Below are 22,416 nucleotides of genomic sequence, written 5' to 3' on the forward strand. Positions count from 1 at the left end.
TGAAAATAAATATTTACACATGTTAAGTTTACTGAAAATAAATGCAATTGACAGTGAGAGGATGTTCCTTTTTTTTAGTTTAGTAACAAGATGCATTAGTCAACAATCTCACACTGATATGCTAAAATCTATATATCATTATGTTAATGTCCTTTGTGTTTACATTGTGCATGCTGACAAAGCATGAACATTTGAATCCTGATCTTAGCCTGTGAGGTTTGAGGCTAATATACCTCTGTCTGTACAGTAAGTACCTCTACTAAACGTGATAACTTCTACTTGAAGAGGCGAAGAAAAGGAGGTATGACTTGAGCTTGGATTTTTTTATTTCTCTATCTATTCATTCAATGTAATGGCATGACACAACTGTTCTATGTAACAGTAAACACAGGTCACAAATGTTGAGTCTAATATGTGTAATATTAACACCTCTTATGTAGATTATACAGTAGGGTGGAACTGAGTCAATCCGAGTATCCCCGAATTTCTTTCTTATACCCTTCAGATTCCAGGAATATTTCAACTGGGATTTGTGGAAAACCTGGGAATTTGGGGAAAATTCCACAGTAAGGTTTGACTTAAGTAAAGAATGTTGCAGATCTTCACTACCTTGATGGGATGCAAAATTCCTGAACATTTCCCAGACTCCCAGGGTTGGAAAAACAAAAACTGGAATTGGTAAGGAATAAGGAGGAAATCCGGGAATCCTCCAATGGGTATTTCTGGAAAACCTATGAATTTGGGGGTATTTTGCAGCCCTAATGGTATTGTATACTTCTTGTTCATGGATATATGTACGTTATAAGGTAACCGGGTCGATGGCAACCTGGTAGGTTAACATAAATAAATAGGCAATTCAAGTAACAGGACAGGATAGCACTTTATCCTTCAATGGTCAATCTGGAGATGAGTTATACAACACAGTACCAGTCAACAGTTGGGACACACCTACTCATTCTACGGATTTCATTTAATTTTGTAATCATTTTTTTTACATTGTAGAATAATAGTGAAGACATAAAAACTATGAAATGACACATATGGAATCATGTAGTAACCAATGTTGTGTTAAACAAATTAAACAGATTCTTCAAAGTTGCCACCCTTTGCCTTGTTGACAGCTTTGAACATATTTGGTATTCTCTCAACCAGCTTCATGAGGTAGTCACCTGGAATGCATTTCAATTAACAGGTGTGCCTTGTTAAAAGTGAATTTGTGGAATTTCTTTCCTTCTTAATGTGTTTGAGACAATCAGTTGTGTTGTGACAAGGTAGGCGTGGTATACAGAAGATAGCCCTTTTTGGTAAAAGACCAAGTCCATATTATGGCAAGAACAGCTCAAATAAGCAAAGAGAAACAACAGTGATTTAAAGGCACACGTAACCAGCATGGCTACCACAGCATTCTGCAGCGATACGCCATCCCATCTGGTTTGCGCTTAGTGGGACTATAATTTTGTTTTTCAACAGGACAATGACCCAACACACCTCCAGGCTGTGTAAGGGCTATTTGACCAAGAAGGAGCGTGATGGAGTGCTGCATCAGATGACCTGGCCTCCACAATCATCCAATCTCAACCCAATTGAGGTGGTTTGGGATGAGTTGGACAGCAGAGTGAAGGAAAGGAGCCAACAAGTGCTCAGCAAATGTGGGAACTCCTTCAAGACAGTTGGAAAAGCATTCCAGGTGAAGCTGGTTGAGAGAATGTCAAGAGTGTGCAAAGCTGTCATCAAGGCAAAGGGTAGCTACTTTGAAGAATCAAAAATATTAAATATATTTAGATTTCTTTAACACTTTCTTTTGGTTACTACATGATTCCATATGTGTCATTTCATAGTTTTGATGTCATCACTATTATTCTACAATGTAGAAAATAGTAAAAATAAAGAAAAACCCTTGAATGAATAGGTGTGTCCAAACTTTTGACTGGTACTGTATAAATATATATATATATATATTTATATATATACACACACACACACACACACACACACACACACACACACACAAAAACACACACAGTTTCTCTGAGTAAGAACTAACTAAATCTAGAGCAGAACATGAAGGGCTCTTGTTACCAACAGAAGGCACAACCGATGGGACATAGAAATTGAGAGCATAGAATAAACACATTTGACATATATACATGATCAAATACACACCCTGAAGAACCTCTCTACAAATCACAACATCTAACACCTCCTCTCCCTGAGGAACATCCCTGCAAATCACAACATCTAACACCTCCTCTCCCCGAGGAACATCCCTGCAAATCACAACATCTAACACCTCCTCTCCCCGAGGAACATCCCTGCAAATCACAACATCTAACACCTCTCCCTGTAAATCACAACATCTAACATCTCCTCTCCCTGAGGAACATCCCTGTAAATCACAACATCTAACACCCCCTCTCCCTGCAAATCACAACATCTAACACCTCCTCTCCCTGAGGAACATCCCTGCAAATCACAACATCTAACACCTCCTCTCCCCGAGGAACATCCCTGCAAATCACAACATCTAACACCTCCTCTCCCTGAGGAACATCCCTGTAAATCACAACATCTAACACCTCCTCTCCCTGAGGAACATCCCTGTAAATCACAACATCTAACACCTCCTCTCCCCGAGGAACATCCCTGCAAATCACAACATCTAACACCTCCTCTCCCTGAGGAACATCCCTGCAAATCACAACATCTAACACCTCCTCTCCCTGAGGAACATCCCTGTAAATCACAACATCTAAGACCTCCTCTCCCTTAGGAACATCTAACATTTCCTCTCCCTGAGGAACATCCCTGTAAATCACAACATCTAACACCTTCTCTCTCTCTCATCCACCCAACATGTTTGTCTTACATGTACGTCCCCTGAAGTTGTTTGTATCTCAGAGTAACTTGTTCTGTTTCACGTAATGTATTGCACTTCTACACCTGTACAGTCTGAATGTCTGTAAGCAATGTGTTCCGTGTCCGACTGTTGTTTTCTGGGTTGCCCCTGACGGGATTGATAAAGTTGTATTGAATTGAATCAGTGATGTAACGTCTGTAATGTAGGCCCACTGTTACGTGTTGCTGGTATAGTATTAGGTGGAGGTATTAGGCCCACTGTTACGTGTTGCTGGTATAGTATTAGGTGGAGGTATTAGGCCCACTGTTACGTGTTGCTGGTATAGTATTAGGTGGAGGTATTAGGCCCACTGTTACGTGTTGCTGGTATAGTATTAGGTGGAGGTATTAGGCCCACTGTTACGTGTTGCTGGTATAGTATTAGGTGGAGGTATTAGGCCCACTGTACGTGTTGCTGGCATTGCAATAGATGGATGTATTTGTATATATACAGTAGGCTTAAATTATATAACTGTGCTCCAACGATGCCTCCTCCTTGCCCCTGAGGATATCAATAAAGTTATATTCACTCCTCCTCGCCCCTGAGGATATCAATAAAGTTATATTCACTCCTCCTCGCCCCTGGGGATATCAATAAAGTTATATTCACTCCTCCTTGCCCCTGAAGATATCAATAAAGTTATATTCACTCTTCCTTGCCCCTGAAGATATCAATAAAGTTATATTCACTCTTCCTTGCCCCTGAAGATATCAATAAAGTTATATTCACTCTTCCTTGCCCCTGAAGATATCAATAAAGTTATATTCACTCTTCCTTGCCCCTGAGGATATCAATAAAGTTACATTCAATCCAACTGATTCATTTCTCACTATGTGTTTTTTGTTGTTTTTTGTAAGGTGTGAGAGCCTGCCCTGGCCTCACATGATGACGTTGTGTTCTCACCCTCTAACCATGCCCTCGTTCCTTGTCTTGTTGCCCTTGAAGACAGGGAGATATAACAACGTTTTGTTGAAATTCAATTGAAATAACATTTTAGCAGTTCAGTTCTCAGTGCTCAGGTCCTCTTCTGTTTACTGTTCCCTGAATTGAATCGAATCTCATTGAACCAATTCAGTTCAGTTCTCAGTGCTCAGGTCCTCTTCTGTTTACTATTCCCTGAATTGAATCGAATCTCATTGAACCAATTCAGTTCTCAGTGCTCAGGTCCTCTTCTGTTTTCTGTTCCCTGAATTGAATCGAATCTCATTGAATCAATTCATTCAGTTGTCAGTGCTCTGGTCCTCTTCTGTTTTCTGTTTCCTGAATTGAATCGAATCTCATTGAACCAATTAATTTAGTTGCCAGTGCTCTGCTGCTGTTCCTCCTCTTCTTTCTGTTTCTTGCGGGCGAGGTGGGCCTCCCGGGCAGCCTGCAGCCTCTGTTTGGGATACAGGACGAAGGCGAGGGCCACGCTGGCCGTACCGTCCCCACTCTGCCGGGAGAAACACAGGAAGGTGGCCCACAGGAACGCACAGCAGCCCATGAAGACTGTCCTCAGGTACAGAGGCATCAGGATGAAGTTTAGGAACTGGGGAGGGAGGGTGAGAGTGAGTGGGGGAGGAAGGGAGGGTGAGTGAGTGGGGGAGGGGGACAGAGAGGGAGGGGGTGAAGAGGGAGGGAGAAGCAGAGGTAGGGGGGAAGAGGGAGGGAGAGTGAGGGGGGTGAAGAGGGAGGGAGAAGCAGAGGTAGGGGTGAAGAGAGTAGAAGAGGGAGGGAGAGGGTGAAGCAGAGGGAGGGGGTGAAGAGGGAGGGAGAAGCAGAGGGAGAGGGTGAAGAGGGAGGGAGAGGGAGGGGGTGAAGAGGGAGGGAGAAGCAGAGGTAGGGGTGAAGAGGGAGGGAGAGGGTGAAGAGGGTAGAAGAGGGAGGGAGAAGCAGAGGGAGAGGGTGAAGAGGGTAGAAGAGGGAGGGAGAGAGGAAGGGGGAGATAAAAACAGGTGTCAGTTTGAAGTGCCTCAGAAAAGAACACTAGTATCGTATTACAGCACACTGCACCACTGACTGACAGACCAATACTGGTTCATAACATGTGACAGACCAACACCTCACGAGGCTTCTTCTCTCTAAGCTGATACCTTGAAACGGAGATATCTTCCGTTCTCAAAACAAATGTCTGGGCGTACTGCCAAATTTGCAGCTAAAGATAGTGAGGATTCATTCAGTCAGTCACTTGCATGAACACAGACATTAGTTATTAGAACAGCACATGACTAGAACACAGACATTAGTTATTACAGCACATGACTAGAACACAGACATTAGTTATTAGAACAGCACATGACTAGAACACAGACATTAGTTATTAGAACAGCACATGAATAGAACACAGACATTAGTTATTAGAACAGCACATGACTAGAACACAGACATTAGTTATTACAGCACATGACTAGAACACAGACATTAGTTATTAGAACAGCACATGAATAGAACACAGACATTAGTTATTAGAACAGCACATGACTAGAACACAGACATTCGTTATTAGAACAGCACATGACTAGAACACAGACATTAGTTATTAGAACAGCACATGACTAGAACACAGACATTAGTTATTACAGCACATGACTAGAACACAGACATTAGTTATTAGAACACAGACATTAGTTATTACAGCACATGAATAGAACACAGACATTAGTTATTAGAACACAGACATTAGTTATTAGAACAGCACATGAATAGAACACAGACATTAGTTATTAGAACAGCACATGAATAGAACACAGACATTAGTTATTAGAACACAGACATTAGTTATTAGAACAGCACATGAATAGAACACAGACATTAGTTATTAGAACAGCACATGAATAGAACACAGACATTAGTTATTACAGCACATGAATAGAACACAGACATTAGTTATTAGAACACAGACATTAGTTATTAGAACACAGACATTAGTTATTAGAACAGCACATGAATAGAACACAGACATTAGTTATTAGAACAGCACATGAATAGAACACAGACATTAGTTATTAGAACAGCACATGACTAGAACACAGACATTAGTTATTAGAACAGCACATGACTAGAACACAGACATTAGTTATTAGAACAGCACATGACTAGAACACAGACATTAGTTATTACAGCACACGACTAGAACACAGACATTAGTTATTAGAATAGCACATGAATAGAACACAGACATTAGTTATTAGAACAGCACATGACTAGAACACAGACATTAGTTATTAGAACACATACATTAGTTATTAGAATAGCACATGAATAGAATACAGACATTAGTTATTAGAATAGCACATGAATAGAACACAGACATTAGTTATTAGAACAGCACATGACTAGAACACAGACATTAGTTATTAGAATAGCACATGAATAGAACACAGACATTAGTTATTAGAACAGCACATGACTAGAACACAGACATTAGTTATTAGAACAGCACATGACTAGAACACAGACATTAGTTATTAGAATAGCACATGAATAGAACACAGACATTAGTTATTAGAACAGCACATGACTAGAACACAGACATTAGTTATTAGAACACATACATTAGTTATTACAGCACATGACTAGAACACAGACATTAGTTATTAGAACAGCACATGAATAGAACACAGACATTAGTTATTAGAACAGCACATGACTAGAACACAGACATTAGTTATTAGAACACAGACATTAGTTATTAGAACACAGACATTAGTTATTAGAACACAGACATTAGTTATTAGAACACAGACATTAGTTATTAGAACAGCACATGAATAGAACACAGACATTAGTTATTAGAACAGCACATGAATAGAACACAGACATTAGTTATTAGAACAGCACATGACTAGAACACAGACATTAGTTATTAGAACAGCACATGACTAGAACACAGACATTAGTTATTAGAACAGCACATGAATAGAACACAGACATTAGTTATTAGAACACAGACATTAGTTATTAGAACAGCACATGAATAGAACACAGACATTAGTTATTAGAACAGCACATGAATAGAACACAGACATTAGTTATTAGAACACAGACATTAGTTATTAGAACAGCACATGAATAGAACACAGACATTAGTTATTAGAACAGCACATGAATAGAACACAGACATTAGTTATTACAGCACATGAATAGAACACAGACATTAGTTATTAGAACACAGACATTAGTTATTAGAACACAGACATTAGTTATTAGAACAGCACATGAATAGAACACAGACATTAGTTATTAGAACAGCACATGAATAGAACACAGACATTAGTTATTAGAACAGCACATGACTAGAACACAGACATTAGTTATTAGAACAGCACATGACTAGCACACAGACATTAGTTATTAGAACAGCACATGACTAGAACACAGACATTAGTTATTACAGCACATGACTAGAACACAGACATTAGTTATTAGAACAGCACATGACTAGAACACAGACATTAGTTATTAGAACACAGACATTAGTTATTAGAATAGCACATTAATAGAATACAGACATTAGTTATTAGAATAGCACATGAATAGAACACAGACATTAGTTATTAGAACAGCACATGACTAGAACACAGACATTAGTTATTAGAATAGCACATGAATAGAACACAGACATTAGTTATTAGAACAGCACATGAATAGAACACAGACATTAGTTATTAGAACAGCACATGACTAGAACACAGACATTAGTTATTAGAACAGCACATGACTAGAACACAGACATTAGTTATTAGAATAGCACATGAATAGAACACAGACATTAGTTATTAGAACAGCACATGAATAGAACACAGACATTAGTTATTAGAACACAGACATTAGTTATTAGAACAGCACATGAATAGAACACAGACATTAGTTATTAGAACAGCACATGAATAGAACACAGACATTAGTTATTACAGCACATGAATAGAACACAGACATTAGTTATTACAGCACATGAATAGAACACAGACATTAGTTATTAGAACACAGACATTAGTTATTAGAACACAGACATTAGTTATTAGAACAGCACATGAATAGAACACAGACATTAGTTATTAGAACAGCACATGAATAGAACACAGACATTAGTTATTAGAACAGCACATGACTAGAACACAGACATTAGTTATTAGAACAGCACATGACTAGCACACAGACATTAGTTATTAGAACAGCACATGACTAGAACACAGACATTAGTTATTACAGCACATGACTAGAACACAGACATTAGTTATTAGAACAGCACATGACTAGAACACAGACATTAGTTATTAGAACACAGACATTAGTTATTAGAATAGCACATGAATAGAATACAGACATTAGTTATTAGAATAGCACATGAATAGAACACAGACATTAGTTATTAGAACAGCACATGACTAGAACACAGACATTAGTTATTAGAATAGCACATGAATAGAACACAGACATTAGTTATTAGAACAGCACATGAATAGAACACAGACATTAGTTATTAGAACAGCACATGACTAGAACACAGACATTAGTTATTAGAACAGCACATGACTAGAACACAGACATTAGTTATTAGAATAGCACATGAATAGAACACAGACATTAGTTATTAGAACAGCACATGACTAGAACACAGACATTAGTTATTAGAACACAGACATTAGTTATTACAGCACATGACTAGAACACAGATATTAGTTATTAGAACAGCACATGAATAGAACACAGACATTAGTTATTAGAACAGCACATGACTAGAACACAGACATTAGTTATTAGAACACAGACATTAGTTATTAGAACACAGACATTAGTTATTAGAACACAGACATTAGTTATTAGAACACAGACATTAGTTATTAGAACACAGACATTAGTTATTAGAACAGCACAAACGGAAACAATTCCAGCACCCTATTATGACATCAGATCATCACTTCCGCAGAAGAAGGTGGTTCTCTCTAACAGTAAATAAACCATCATACTGAAATAGAACTGTGTGTGTGTGTGTGTGTGTGTGTGTGTGTGTGTGTGTGTGTGTGTGTGTGTGTGTGTGTGTGTGTGTGTGTGTGTGTGTGTGTGTGTGTGTGTGTGTGTGTGTGTGTGTGTGTGTGTGTGTGTGTGTGTGTGTGTGTGTGTGTGACATTACTGTATTGACACAGCACAGGGTCAACCTGATGTTTATAGTAAATTCCGTTGCATGTGTATTAGTTGGTGGGGACATTTCAGAGCATGATGTTATGTCTTCACACAATATAGTTTATCATCAATACACTGGGATATTTACAGGACAGTGATACACTGTCTGTCAATAGCATCCTTATCATTTACCTGCATGAAAGGCCAGTACATGAGTCCAGTCTGAAATTAAAAGAGACCAAGACACATGTTAATAATCAACCAAGTCTCATACAGTATTCCAAGAGCTCCATCCTGCACAGATCCTTCACATCATAAACTGACTAGCAGGTCTGATCTGATCTGATCTGGTCTGGTCTGGTCTGGTCTGGTCTGGTCTGGTCTGGTCTGGTCTGGTCTGTCTGCCTGCCTGCCTGCCTGCCTGCCTGCCTGTCTTCCTTCCTTCCTTCCTTCCTTCCTTCCTTCCTGTCTGTCTGTCTGTCTGTCTGTCTGTCTGTCTGTCTGTCTGTCTGTCTGTCTGTCTGTCTGTCTGTCTGTTCAGTTCATCTCTCTGTTTGTATTTCCTTCATAAAGGGATTGTGAGACTGTGATAACAAAGCAATTTAAATAAAGCTTGATCTACCATCCCTCTCTATATGTCTAGATCTATAGATCTACCACTCAGACCAATGGGACTTCTATATGTCCAGATCTATAGATCTACCATCCCTCTCTATATGTCTAGATCTATAGATCTACCCTCCCTCTCTATATGTCCAGATCTATAGATCTACCCTCCCTCTCTATATGTCCAGATCTATAGATCTACCATCCCTCTCTATATGTAGATCTATAGATCTACCCTCCCTCTCTATATGTAGATCTATAGATCTACCCTCCCTCTCTATATGTCCAGATCTATAGATCTACCATCCCTCTCTATATGTCCAGATCTATAGATCTACCACTCCTCTCTATATGTCCAGATCTATAGATCTACCATCCCTCTCTATATGTCCAGATCTATAGATCTACCACTCCTCTCTATATGTCCAGATCTATAGATCTACCATCCCTCTCTATATGTCCAGATCTATAGATCTACCATCCCTCTCTATATGTCTAGATCTATAGATCTACCATCCCTCTCTATATGTCTAGATCTATAGATCTACCATCCCTCTCTATATGTCCAGATCTATAGATCTACCATCCCTCTCTATATGTCCAGATCTATAGATCTACCATCCCTCTCTATATGTCTAGATCTATAGATCTACCATCCCTCTCTATATGTCCAGATCTATAGATCTACCATCCCTCTCTATATGTCCAGATCTATAGATCTACCATCCCTCTCTATATGTCCAGATCTATAGATCTACCATCCCTCTCTATATGTCTAGATCTATAGATCTACCATCCCTCTCTATATGTCCAGATCTATAGATCTACCATCCCTCTCTATATGTCCAGATCTATAGATCTACCATCCCTCTCTATATGTCTAGATCTATAGATCTACCATCCCTCTCTATATGTCCAGATCTATAGATCTACCATCCCTCTCTATATGTCCAGATCTATAGATCTACCATCCCTCTCTATATGTCCAGATCTATAGATCTACCATCCCTCTCTATATGTCCAGATCTATAGATCTACCATCCCTCTCTATATGTCCAGATCTATAGATCTACCATCCCTCTCTATATGTCTAGATCTATAGATCTACCACTCAGACCAATGGGACTTCATCCAGCAGCATCCCTCTCTATATGTCCAGATCTATAGATCTACCATCCCTCTCTATATATATATAGATCTACCATCCCTCTCTATATATATATAGATCTACCATCCCTCTCTATATATATATAGATCTACCATCCCTCTCTATATATATATAGATCTACCATCCCTCTCTATATATATATAGATCTACCATCCCTCTCTATATATATATAGATCTACCATCCCTCTCTATATATATATAGATCTACCATCCCTCTCTATATATATATAGATCTACCATCCCTCTCTATATATATATAGATCTACCATCCCTCTCTATATATATAGATCTACCATCCCTCTCTATATATATATAGATCTACCATCCCTCTCTATATATATATAGATCTACCATCCCTCTCTATATATATATAGATCTACCATCCCTCTCTATATATATATAGATCTACCATCCCTCTCTATATATATATAGATCTACCATCCCTCTCTCTATATATATAGATCTACCATCCCTCTCTATATATATATAGATCTACCATCCCTCTCTATATATATATAGATCTACCATCCCTCTCTATATATATATAGATCTACCATCCCTCTCTATATATATATAGATCTACCATCCCTCTCTATATATATATAGATCTACCATCCCTCTCTATATATATATAGATCTACCATCCCTCTCTATATATATATAGATCTACCATCCCTCTCTATATATATATAGATCTACCATCCCTCTCTATATATATATAGATCTACCATCCCTCTCTATATATATATAGATCTACCATCCCTCTCTATATGTCCAGATCTATAGATCTACCACTCATATTACAATCAGAGACTTCTTCCAGCAGCATCCCTCTCTATATGTCCAGATCTATAGATCTACCACTCATATTACAATCAGAGACTTCTTCCAGCAGCATCCCTCTCTATATGTCTAGATCTATAGATCTACCACTCATATAACAATCAGAGACTTCTTCCAGCAGCATCCCTCTCTATATGTCCAGATCTATAGATCTACCATCCCTCTCTATATGTCTAGATCTATAGATCTACCATCCCTCTCTATATGTCTAGATCTATAGATCTACCACTCATATTACAATCAGAGACCTCTTCCAGCAGCATCCCTCTCTATATGTCCAGATCTATAGATCTACCACTCATATTACAATCAGAGACTTCTTCCAGCAGCATCCCTCTCTATATGTCCAGATCTATAGATCTACCACTCATATTACAATCAGAGACCTCTTCCAGCAGCATCCCTCTCTATATGTCCAGATCTATAGATCTACCACTCATATTACAATCAGAGACTTCTTCCAGCAGCATCCCTCTCTATATGTCCAGATCTATAGATCTACCACTCATATTACAATCAGAGACTTCTTCCAGCAGCATCCCTCTCTATATGTCCAGATCTATAGATCTACCACTCATATTACAATCAGAGACCTCTTCCAGCAGCATCCCTCTCTATATGTCCAGATCTATAGATCTACCACTCATATTACAATCAGAGACTTCTTCCAGCAGCATCCCTCTCTATATGTCCAGATCTATAGATCTACCACTCATATTACAATCAGAGACTTCTTCCAGCAGCATCCCTCTCTATATGTCCAGATCTATAGATCTACCACTCATATTACAATCAGAGACTTCATCCAGCAGCATCCCTCTCTATATGTCCAGATCTATAGATCTACCACTCATATTACAATCAGAGACTTCTTCCAGCAGCATCCCTCTCTATATGTCCAGATCTATAGATCTACCACTCATATTACAATCAGAGACTTCATCCAGCAGCATCCCTCTCTATATGTCCAGATCTATAGATCTACCACTCATATTACAATCAGAGACTTCATCCAGCAGCATCCCTCTCTATATGTCCAGATCTATAGATCTACCACTCATATTACAATCAGAGACTTCTTCCAGCAGCATCCCTCTCTATATGTCTAGATCTATAGATCTACCACTCATATTACAATCAGAGACTTCTTCCAGCAGCATCCCTCTCTATATGTCCAGATCTATAGATCTACCACTCATATTACAATCAGAGACTTCTTCCAGCAGCATCCCTCTCTATATGTCCAGATCTATAGATCTACCACTCATATTACAATCAGAGACTTCATCCAGCAGCATCCCTCTCTATATGTCCAGATCTATAGATCTACCACTCATATTACAATCAGAGACTTCTTCCAGCAGCATCCCTCTCTATATGTCCAGATCTATAGATCTACCACTCATATTACAATCAGAGACTTCTTCCAGCAGCATCCCTCTCTATATGTCCAGATCTATAGATCTACCACTCATATTACAATCAGAGACTTCATCCAGCAGCATCCCTCTCTATATGTCCAGATCTATAGATCTACCACTCATATTACAATCAGAGACTTCATCCAGCAGCATCCCTCTCTATATGTCCAGATCTATAGATCTACCACTCATATTACAATCAGAGACTTCTTCCAGCAGCATCCCTCTCTATATGTCCAGATCTATAGATCTACCACTCATATTACAATCAGAGACTTCTTCCAGCAGCATCCCTCTCTATATGTCCAGATCTATAGATCTACCACTCATATTACAATCAGAGACTTCTTCCAGCAGCATCCCTCTCTATATGTCCAGATCTATAGATCTACCACTCATATTACAATCAGAGACTTCATCCAGCAGCATCCCTCTCTATATGTCCAGATCTATAGATCTACCACTCATATTACAATCAGAGACTTCATCCAGCAGCATCCCTCTCTATATGTCCAGATCTATAGATCTACCACTCATATTACAATCAGAGACTTCATCCAGCAGCATCCCTCTCTATATGTCCAGATCTATAGATCTACCACTCATATTACAATCAGAGACTTCATCCAGCAGCATCCCTCTCTATATGTCCAGATCTATAGATCTACCACTCATATTACAATCAGAGACTTCATCCAGCAGCATCCCTCTCTATATGTCCAGATCTATAGATCTACCACTCATATTACAATCAGAGACTTCTTCCAGCAGCATCCCTCTCTATATGTCCAGATCTATAGATCTACCACTCATATTACAATCAGAGACTTCTTCCAGCAGCATCCCTCTCTATATGTCCAGATCTATAGATCTACCACTCATATTACAATCAGAGACTTCATCCAGCAGCATCCCTCTCTATATGTCCAGATCTATAGATCTACCACTCATATTACAATCAGAGACTTCTTCCAGCAGCATCCCTCTCTATATGTCCAGATCTATAGATCTACCACTCATATTACAATCAGAGACTTCATCCAGCAGCATCCCTCTCTATATGTCCAGATCTATAGATCTACCACTCATATTACAATCAGAGACTTCTTCCAGCAGCATCCCTCTCTATATGTCCAGATCTATAGATCTACCACTCATATTACAATCAGAGACTTCATCCAGCAGCATCCCTCTCTATATGTCCAGATCTATAGATCTACCACTCATATTACAATCAGAGACTTCATCCAGCAGCATCCCTCTCTATATGTCCAGATCTATAGATCTACCACTCATATTACAATCAGAGACTTCTTCTAGCAGCATCCCTCTCTATATGTCCAGATCTATAGATCTACCACTCATATTACAATCAGAGACTTCATCCAGCAGCATCCCTCTCTATATGTCCAGATCTATAGATCTACCACTCATATTACAATCAGAGACTTCTTCCAGCAGCATCCCTCTCTATATGTCCAGATCTATAGATCTACCACTCATATTACAATCAGAGACTTCATCCAGCAGCATCCCTCTCTATATGTCCAGATCTATAGATCTACCACTCATATTACAATCAGAGACTTCATCCAGCAGCATCCCTCTCTATATGTCCAGATCTATAGATCTACCACTCATATTACAATCAGAGACTTCTTCCAGCAGCATCCCTCTCTATATGTCCAGATCTATAGATCTACCACTCATATTACAATCAGAGACTTCATCCAGCAGCATCCCTCTCTATATGTCCAGATCTATAGATCTACCACTCATATTACAATCAGAGACTTCTTCCAGCAGCATCCCTCTCTATATGTCCAGATCTATAGATCTACCACTCATATTACAATCAGAGACTTCTTCCAGCAGCATCCCTCTCTATATGTCCAGATCTATAGATCTACCACTCATATTACAATCAGAGACTTCTTCCAGCAGCATCCCTCTCTATATGTCCAGATCTATAGATCTACCACTCATATTACAATCAGAGACTTCTTCCAGCAGCATCCCTCTCTATATGTCCAGATCTATAGATCTACCACTCATATTACAATCAGAGACTTCTTCCAGCAGCATCCCTCTCTATATGTCCAGATCTATAGATCTACCACTCATATTACAATCAGAGACTTCTTCCAGCAGCATCCCTCTCTATATGTCCAGATCTATAGATCTACCACTCATATTACAATCAGAGACTTCTTCCAGCAGCATCCCTCTCTATATGTCCAGATCTATAGATCTACCACTCATATTACAATCAGAGACTTCATCCAGCAGCATCCCTCTCTATATGTCCAGATCTATAGATCTACCACTCATATTACAATCAGAGACTTCATCCAGCAGCATCCCTCTCTATATGTCCAGATCTATAGATCTACCACTCATATTACAATCAGAGACTTCATCCAGCAGCATCCCTCTCTATATGTCCAGATCTATAGATCTACCACTCATATTACAATCAGAGACTTCTTCCAGCAGCATCCCTCTCTATATGTCCAGATCTATAGATCTACCACTCATATTACAATCAGAGACTTCTTCCAGCAGCATCCCTCTCTATATGTCCAGATCTATAGATCTACCACTCATATTACAATCAGAGACTTCTTCCAGCAGCATCCCTCTCTATATGTCCAGATCTATAGATCTACCACTCATATTACAATCAGAGACTTCTTCCAGCAGCATCCCTCTCTATATGTCCAGATCTATAGATCTACCACTCATATTACAATCAGAGACTTCTTCCAGCAGCATCCCTCTCTATATGTCCAGATCTATAGATCTACCACTCATATTACAATCAGAGACTTCTTCCAGCAGCATCCCTCTCTATATGTCCAGATCTATAGATCTACCACTCATATTACAATCAGAGACTTCTTCCAGCAGCATCCCTCTCTATATGTCTAGATCTATAGATCTACCACTCATATTACAATCAGAGACTTCTTCCAGCAGCATCCCTCTCTATATGTCCAGATCTATATATCTACCACTCATATTACAATCAGAGACTTCTTCCAGCAGCATCCCTCTCTATATGTCCAGATCTATAGATCTACCACTCATATTACAATCAGAGACTTCATCCAGCAGCATCCCTCTCTATATGTCCAGATCTATAGATCTACCACTCATATTACAATCAGAGACTTCATCCAGCAGCATCCCTCTCTATATGTCCAGATCTATAGATCTACCACTCATATTACAATCAGAGACTTCTTCCAGCAGCATCCCTCTCTATATGTCCAGATCTATAGATCTACCACTCATATTACAATCAGAGACTTCTTCCAGCAGCATCCCTCTCTATATGTCCAGATCTATAGATCTACCACTCATATTACAATCAGAGACTTCTTCCAGCAGCATCCCTCTCTATATGTCCAGATCTATAGATCTACCACTCATATTACAATCAGAGACTTCTTCCAGCAGCATCCCTCTCTATATGTCCAGATCTATAGATCTACCACTCATATTACAATCAGAGACTTCATCCAGCAGCATCCCTCTCTATATGTCCAGATCTATAGATCTACCACTCATATTACAATCAGAGACTTCTTCCAGCAGCATCCCTCTCTATATGTCCAGATCTATAGATCTACCACTCATATTACAATCAGAGACTTCTTCCAGCAGCATCCCTCTCTATATGTCCAGATCTATAGATCTACCACTCATATTACAATCAGAGACTTCTTCCAGCAGCATCCCTCTCTATATGTCCAGATCTATAGATCTACCACTCATATTACAATCAGAGACTTCTTCCAGCAGCATCCCTCTCTATATGTCCAGATCTATAGATCTACCACTCATATTACAATCAGAGACTTCTTCCAGCAGCATCCCTCTCTATATGTCCAGATCTATAGATCTACCACTCATATTACAATCAGAGACTTCTTCCAGCAGCATCCCTCTCTATATGTCCAGATCTATAGATCTACCACTCATATTACAATCAGAGACTTCATCCAGCAGCATCCCTCTCTATATGTCCAGATCTATAGATCTACCACTCATATTACAATCAGAGACTTCATCCAGCAGCATCCCTCTCTATATGTCCAGATCTATAGATCTACCACTCATATTACAATCAGAGACTTCTTCCAGCAGCATCCCTCTCTATATGTCCAGATCTATAGATCTACCACTCATATTACAATCAGAGACTTCTTCCAGCAGCATCCCTCTCTATATGTCCAGATCTATAGATCTACCACTCATATTACAATCAGAGACTTCTTCCAGCAGCATCCCTCTCTATATGTCCAGATCTATAGATCTACCACTCATATTACAATCAGAGACTTCTTCCAGCAGCATCCCTCTCTATATGTCCAGATCTATAGATCTACCACTCATATTACAATCAGAGACTTCATCCAGCAGCATCCCTCTCTATATGTCCAGATCTATAGATCTACCACTCATATTACAATCAGAGACTTCTTCCAGCAGCATCCCTCTCTATATGTCCAGATCTATAGATCTACCACTCATATTACAATCAGAGACTTCTTCCAGCAGCATCCCTCTCTATATGTCCAGATCTATAGATCTACCACTCATATTACAATCAGAGACTTCTTCCAGCAGCATCCCTCTCTATATGTCCAGATCTATAGATCTACCACTCATATTACAATCAGAGACTTCTTCCAGCAGCATCCCTCTCTATATGTCCAGATCTATAGATCTACCACTCATATTACAATCAGAGACTTCTTCCAGCAGCATCCCTCTCTATATGTCCAGATCTATAGATCTACCACTCATATTACAATCAGAGACTTCTTCCAGCAGCATCCCTCTCTATATGTCCAGATCTATAGATCTACCACTCATATTACAATCAGAGACTTCTTCCAGCAGCATCCCTCTCTATATGTCCAGATCTATATATCTACCACTCATATTACAATCAGAGACTTCTTCTAGCAGCATCCCTCTCTATATGTCCAGATCTATAGATCTACCACTCATATTACAATCAGAGACTTCTTCCAGCAGCATCCCTCTCTATATGTCCAGATCTATAGATCTACCACTCATATTACAATCAGAGACTTCTTCCAGCAGCATCCCTCTCTATATGTCCAGATCTATAGATCTACCACTCATATTACAATCAGAGACTTCATCCAGCAGCATCCCTCTCTATATGTCCAGATCTATAGATCTACCACTCATATTACAATCAGAGACTTCTTCCAGCAGCATCCCTCTCTATATGTCCAGATCTATAGATCTACCACTCATATTACAATCAGAGACTTCATCCAGCAGCATCCCTCTCTATATGTCCAGATCTATAGATCTACCACTCATATTACAATCAGAGACTTCTTCCAGCAGCATCCCTCTCTATATGTCCAGATCTATAGATCTACCACTCATATTACAATCAGAGACTTCATCCAGCAGCATCCCTCTCTATATGTCCAGATCTATAGATCTACCACTCATATTACAATCAGAGACTTCATCCAGCAGCATCCCTCTCTATATGTCCAGATCTATAGATCTACCACTCATATTACAATCAGAGACTTCATCCAGCAGCATCCCTCTCTATATGTCCAGATCTATAGATCTACCACTCATATTACAATCAGAGACTTCTTCCAGCAGCATCCCTCTCTATATGTCCAGATCTATAGATCTACCACTCATATTACAATCAGAGACTTCATCCAGCAGCATCCCTCTCTATATGTCCAGATCTATAGATCTACCACTCATATTACAATCAGAGACTTCATCCAGCAGCATCCCTCTCTATATGTCCAGATCTATAGATCTACCACTCATATTACAATCAGAGACTTCATCCAGCAGCATCCCTCTCTATATGTCCAGATCTATAGATCTACCACTCATATTACAATCAGAGACTTCTTCCAGCAGCATCCCTCTCTATATGTCCAGATCTATAGATCTACCACTCATATTACAATCAGAGACTTCTTCCAGCAGCATCCCTCTCTATATGTCCAGATCTATAGATCTACCACTCATATTACAATCAGAGACTTCTTCCAGCAGCATCCCTCTCTATATGTCCAGATCTATAGATCTACCACTCATATTACAATCAGAGACTTCTTCCAGCAGCATCCCTCTCTATATGTCCAGATCTATAGATCTACCACTCATAAAACAATCAGAGACTTCTTCCAGCAGCATCCCTCTCTATATGTCCAGATCTATAGATCTACCACTCATATTACAATCAGAGACTTCTTCCAGCAGCATCCCTCTCTATATGTCTAGATCTATAGATCTACCACTCATATAACAATCAGAGACTTCTTCCAGCAGCATCCCTCTCTATATGTCCAGATCTATATATCTACCACTCATATAACAATCAGAGACTTCATCCAGCAGCATCCCTCTCTATATGTCCAGATCTATAGATCTACCACTCATATAACAATCAGAGACTTCTTCCAGCAGCATCCCTCTCTATATGTCCAGATCTATAGATCTACCACTCAGATCAATGGGACTTCTTCCAGCAGCACCCCTCTCTATATGTCCAGATCTATAGATCTACCACTCAGACCAATGGGACTTCTTCCAGCAGCACCCCTCTCTATATGTCCAGATCTATAGATCTACCACTCAGACCCTCTAACGTTCTACACTGCCCTTTCATTTGATTTCAATGGGGGGAATATGTTCTACCCAGATCTCAGTATTATTTTACAAAGGTTGTTGGGCCTGGAAGAGTTGGGCTGGACTGGCAGTAATAGTCATGCATTGCCGTATCCCTGGCCGCGTGCCCATTGCTGCGCAAAAGCGGTGCCATAATCTGGGTTAATCGGGGGTGAGCTCACACCAGGCGGGCGGAAGGTGACTTTCCTTCTCTTCCTGTATGCGTGGGCCGGCCGGCCTCTCGGCCGGTTCCGGTTCGTTCTGATTTCATCTTACCTTGTACGTGTTGAGGAACTTTTCTCTCCAGTCCTCGAAGACGTCGTCTTTATTCTCCAAGAAACTCACTCCTGCACATGAAGACGGCGAGAGAGTACAAACTTTAGGTCACACTTGTGCCCATTTCACGCATCACTCAAACCTCGTGCATTTCGCACACGACCTTTTGAACGAGTACACGTTAGAGCACTGTCCGTTCATCACGTTCAGCATTTACAAATACACACATCCAAGGTTAGGCTATAGGAGAGTAGCCTAACCTAGGCCTATTACCCAATGGACATGACGCGTTGGTCTGTTTCTCTATATAAGGTTATTCTATGTAGGACACATTAGAAAATTGTTGTAGGCTACAATAGATACACTTCAATTAAACTCCCCACATTAAAATGCACGTTACCTGTGTAGAAGACACTCGTTGCCAAGGGTGATGCAACACTTTGGTCCAGGAGCAGTTTGCGGAAGAGCATTCCGGGAGATTTTCCCGGGAAACGGCTTTCCAAAGCCCGTAACCAGAAATAATTAAAGTTTCCATGGAAGCTGATGGCCACTATGGCAACATTTCTGGTGTGTTTCCAGTCCATCTCTTCTCTTTGTGCGATCATCTGATGAACAAAGTCGCCGCCGGCAAACAGGCAGCCATACAGAGTAACGTTGGCAAGCCATGGAAAGCGTTTAACCGCTTCTTTAAATACGGCTTTCCTCATTTTCAACACGTTCATTTTGAACTGCGGTGTTCTACGATAACAGAACAGAGTAGAATATAATCGTGTAGTCCATTGCTGGGTGAAACTTCAAAAGTAAAGTTGTTTTCTGCCTTTCCAAACCCTCCTAGGTGAAGAAACACACACGTTGAGAGAGGCACCGGTCGGTCAGTGGCAGAACAGCGGCCCTGGAGCAGGTTATAGGTTAAGTGCCCTACCCAAGGGCACAATGGCGGGATAGATATTCTAAAGTTCCTCCTATTCACACACTTGGCATGCCAGCTAAAAGCTAAATGTAGTCTACGCTTGTATACCTGAGATTATTATCTGATGTTAGTGAGCAAGCAGAACCCGACAATACATTCATTTTAGCCAAAAGGTTTAGATGTTACTTCCAACCATTAAAGTACTGTTACACGCATTCTTACATCTGCTTGTTTTAGTGAGAAAGTTAAACGGCTCCATCACAAACGTCCCACGAGACCGTGTTGTAACGCACCAAATCTGCCACCATTCCGTTGGGTCTCTTCATTTTGGAATCGAAACAGGAATGGTCCATATTTAGCTCTCCCGTCATAGCTCATCTAGCCTATTTAAAGATTAGGACTACACACATTCTATCCTTATAACGACGGACTAATTTGATAATAGGAAGAGTATCGAAATAGGTTACATTTAAAGCATTTCATTCGTCCATTCTAGATCATCCCGTCCCTGTATACGGACCAGTACGGTACAGTATCAGGTTGCTATCTACGAAATCCATCCTCTGCGTCAACCGCTAATCTAGAGGATTGTCCCGTGAGGCGCTCAGATGTATAGCGCGCTTCAACAACTCCACAAATCACAATGACCCCTGTTAGTTTTTAGAGTAGTGGGCATGCGGATTTTAAACCAATCAAATGTGTTGTTAATCTGTAAAACTGCGAGCACTGTACTTCACTTTTACACGCATGTATGGTGGCCGGCGGGTACTTTTACGCACAGCTTGTTCGCTCTACCTCTACCCCTCCCTCTACCTCTCTCTCTCTCTCTCTCTCAGATGTTTGACATCGGAAACATATATTTACATTGCCAAAGCAAGTGAAAGGGATAATAAATACAAGTGAAATAACAATGAAAAATGAAAAGTAATCATTACACTCACAAAAGTTCCAAAGGAATAGATACACTTCAAATCTCTCTATCGCGCGCACACATAGAACACTCACACAGAGCAATCAACATGTAAAACCACCTTCTATATTATTCTGATTGGATAAGCATACCAAGTTGTTGTTTTCTAAGAGGTTTTCTGCCTGAAATGCTTTAACCAACGATGACAAGTTTTGACAACAGTTTGTATTATAAAACCTTAAGAGCTCAAATAAATACAATGTCTTTTGCCGACCTATCATCGATAGGTGGTCTTGAAACGGTATACAGTTGGTATACATTGTATATAGACTTGTTTATACTGTATTATTGACTGTATGTTTGTTTTACTCCATGTGTAACTCTGTGTCGTATCTGTCGAACTGCTATGCTTTATCTTGGCCAGGTCGCAATTGTAAATGAGAACTTGTTCTCAACTTGCCTACCTGGTTAAATAAAGGTAAAATAAATAAATTAAATAAATAAATACAGACAGAGAGCCATTTCTGTCTATCACCACTAGGGGGTGCTCTTGAACCTGTATACAGACATAGAGCCATTTCTGTC

The 22,416-nt window shown here is 39.8% G+C and overlaps 1 protein-coding gene across 3 annotated transcripts; it reads right to left on the reverse strand.

Annotated features, from left to right (window-relative positions):
* Positions 1–308: 308 nt before the first annotated feature.
* LOC116363543 (mpv17-like protein) lies at positions 309–21,677 on the reverse strand. 3 transcript variants are annotated; one of them, XR_004207864.1, is made up of 5 exons: positions 20,412–21,622; positions 20,012–20,082; positions 9,191–9,220; positions 2,442–4,424; positions 1,974–2,200 (listed from the first exon to the last, which is right to left on the reverse strand). XR_004207864.1 is itself a non-coding variant. In XM_031817104.1 (4 exons), the coding sequence occupies exons 1-4, from the start codon at positions 20,731–20,733 to the stop codon at positions 4,191–4,193; spliced, it is 657 nt and encodes a 218-aa protein (XP_031672964.1). In that variant the 5' UTR covers positions 20,734–21,677; the 3' UTR covers positions 309–4,190. The 3 variants fall into 3 exon arrangements, 1 of the variants encoding a protein (XP_031672964.1); XR_004207863.1 differs by having other exon boundaries at positions 1,974–2,290; positions 2,336–4,424; XM_031817104.1 differs by having other exon boundaries at positions 309–4,424; positions 20,412–21,677.
* Positions 21,678–22,416: the final 739 nt, after the last annotated feature.

This window comes from Oncorhynchus kisutch, unplaced genomic scaffold (genome assembly GCF_002021735.2).
Source record: "Oncorhynchus kisutch isolate 150728-3 unplaced genomic scaffold, Okis_V2 scaffold932, whole genome shotgun sequence".
NCBI classification, from domain to species: Eukaryota; Metazoa; Chordata; class Actinopteri; order Salmoniformes; family Salmonidae; genus Oncorhynchus; species Oncorhynchus kisutch.

What these genes read in the sequence shown, in the direction of transcription:
- LOC116363543 (XM_031817104.1), bottom strand. Translation starts at nt 20,733, where the DNA reads ATGAACGTGTTGAAAATGAGGAAAGCCGTATTTAAAGAAGCGGTTAAA. An exon ending in AGTTCCTCAACACGTACAAG is followed by an intron (nt 9,221 to 20,011) that starts GTAAGATGAAAT and finishes TTTTAATTTCAG; the next exon opens with ACTGGACTCATGTACTGGCC. An exon ending in TGTACTGGCCTTTCATGCAG is followed by an intron (nt 4,425 to 9,190) that starts GTAAATGATAAG and finishes CTCCCTCCCCAG; the next exon opens with TTCCTAAACTTCATCCTGAT.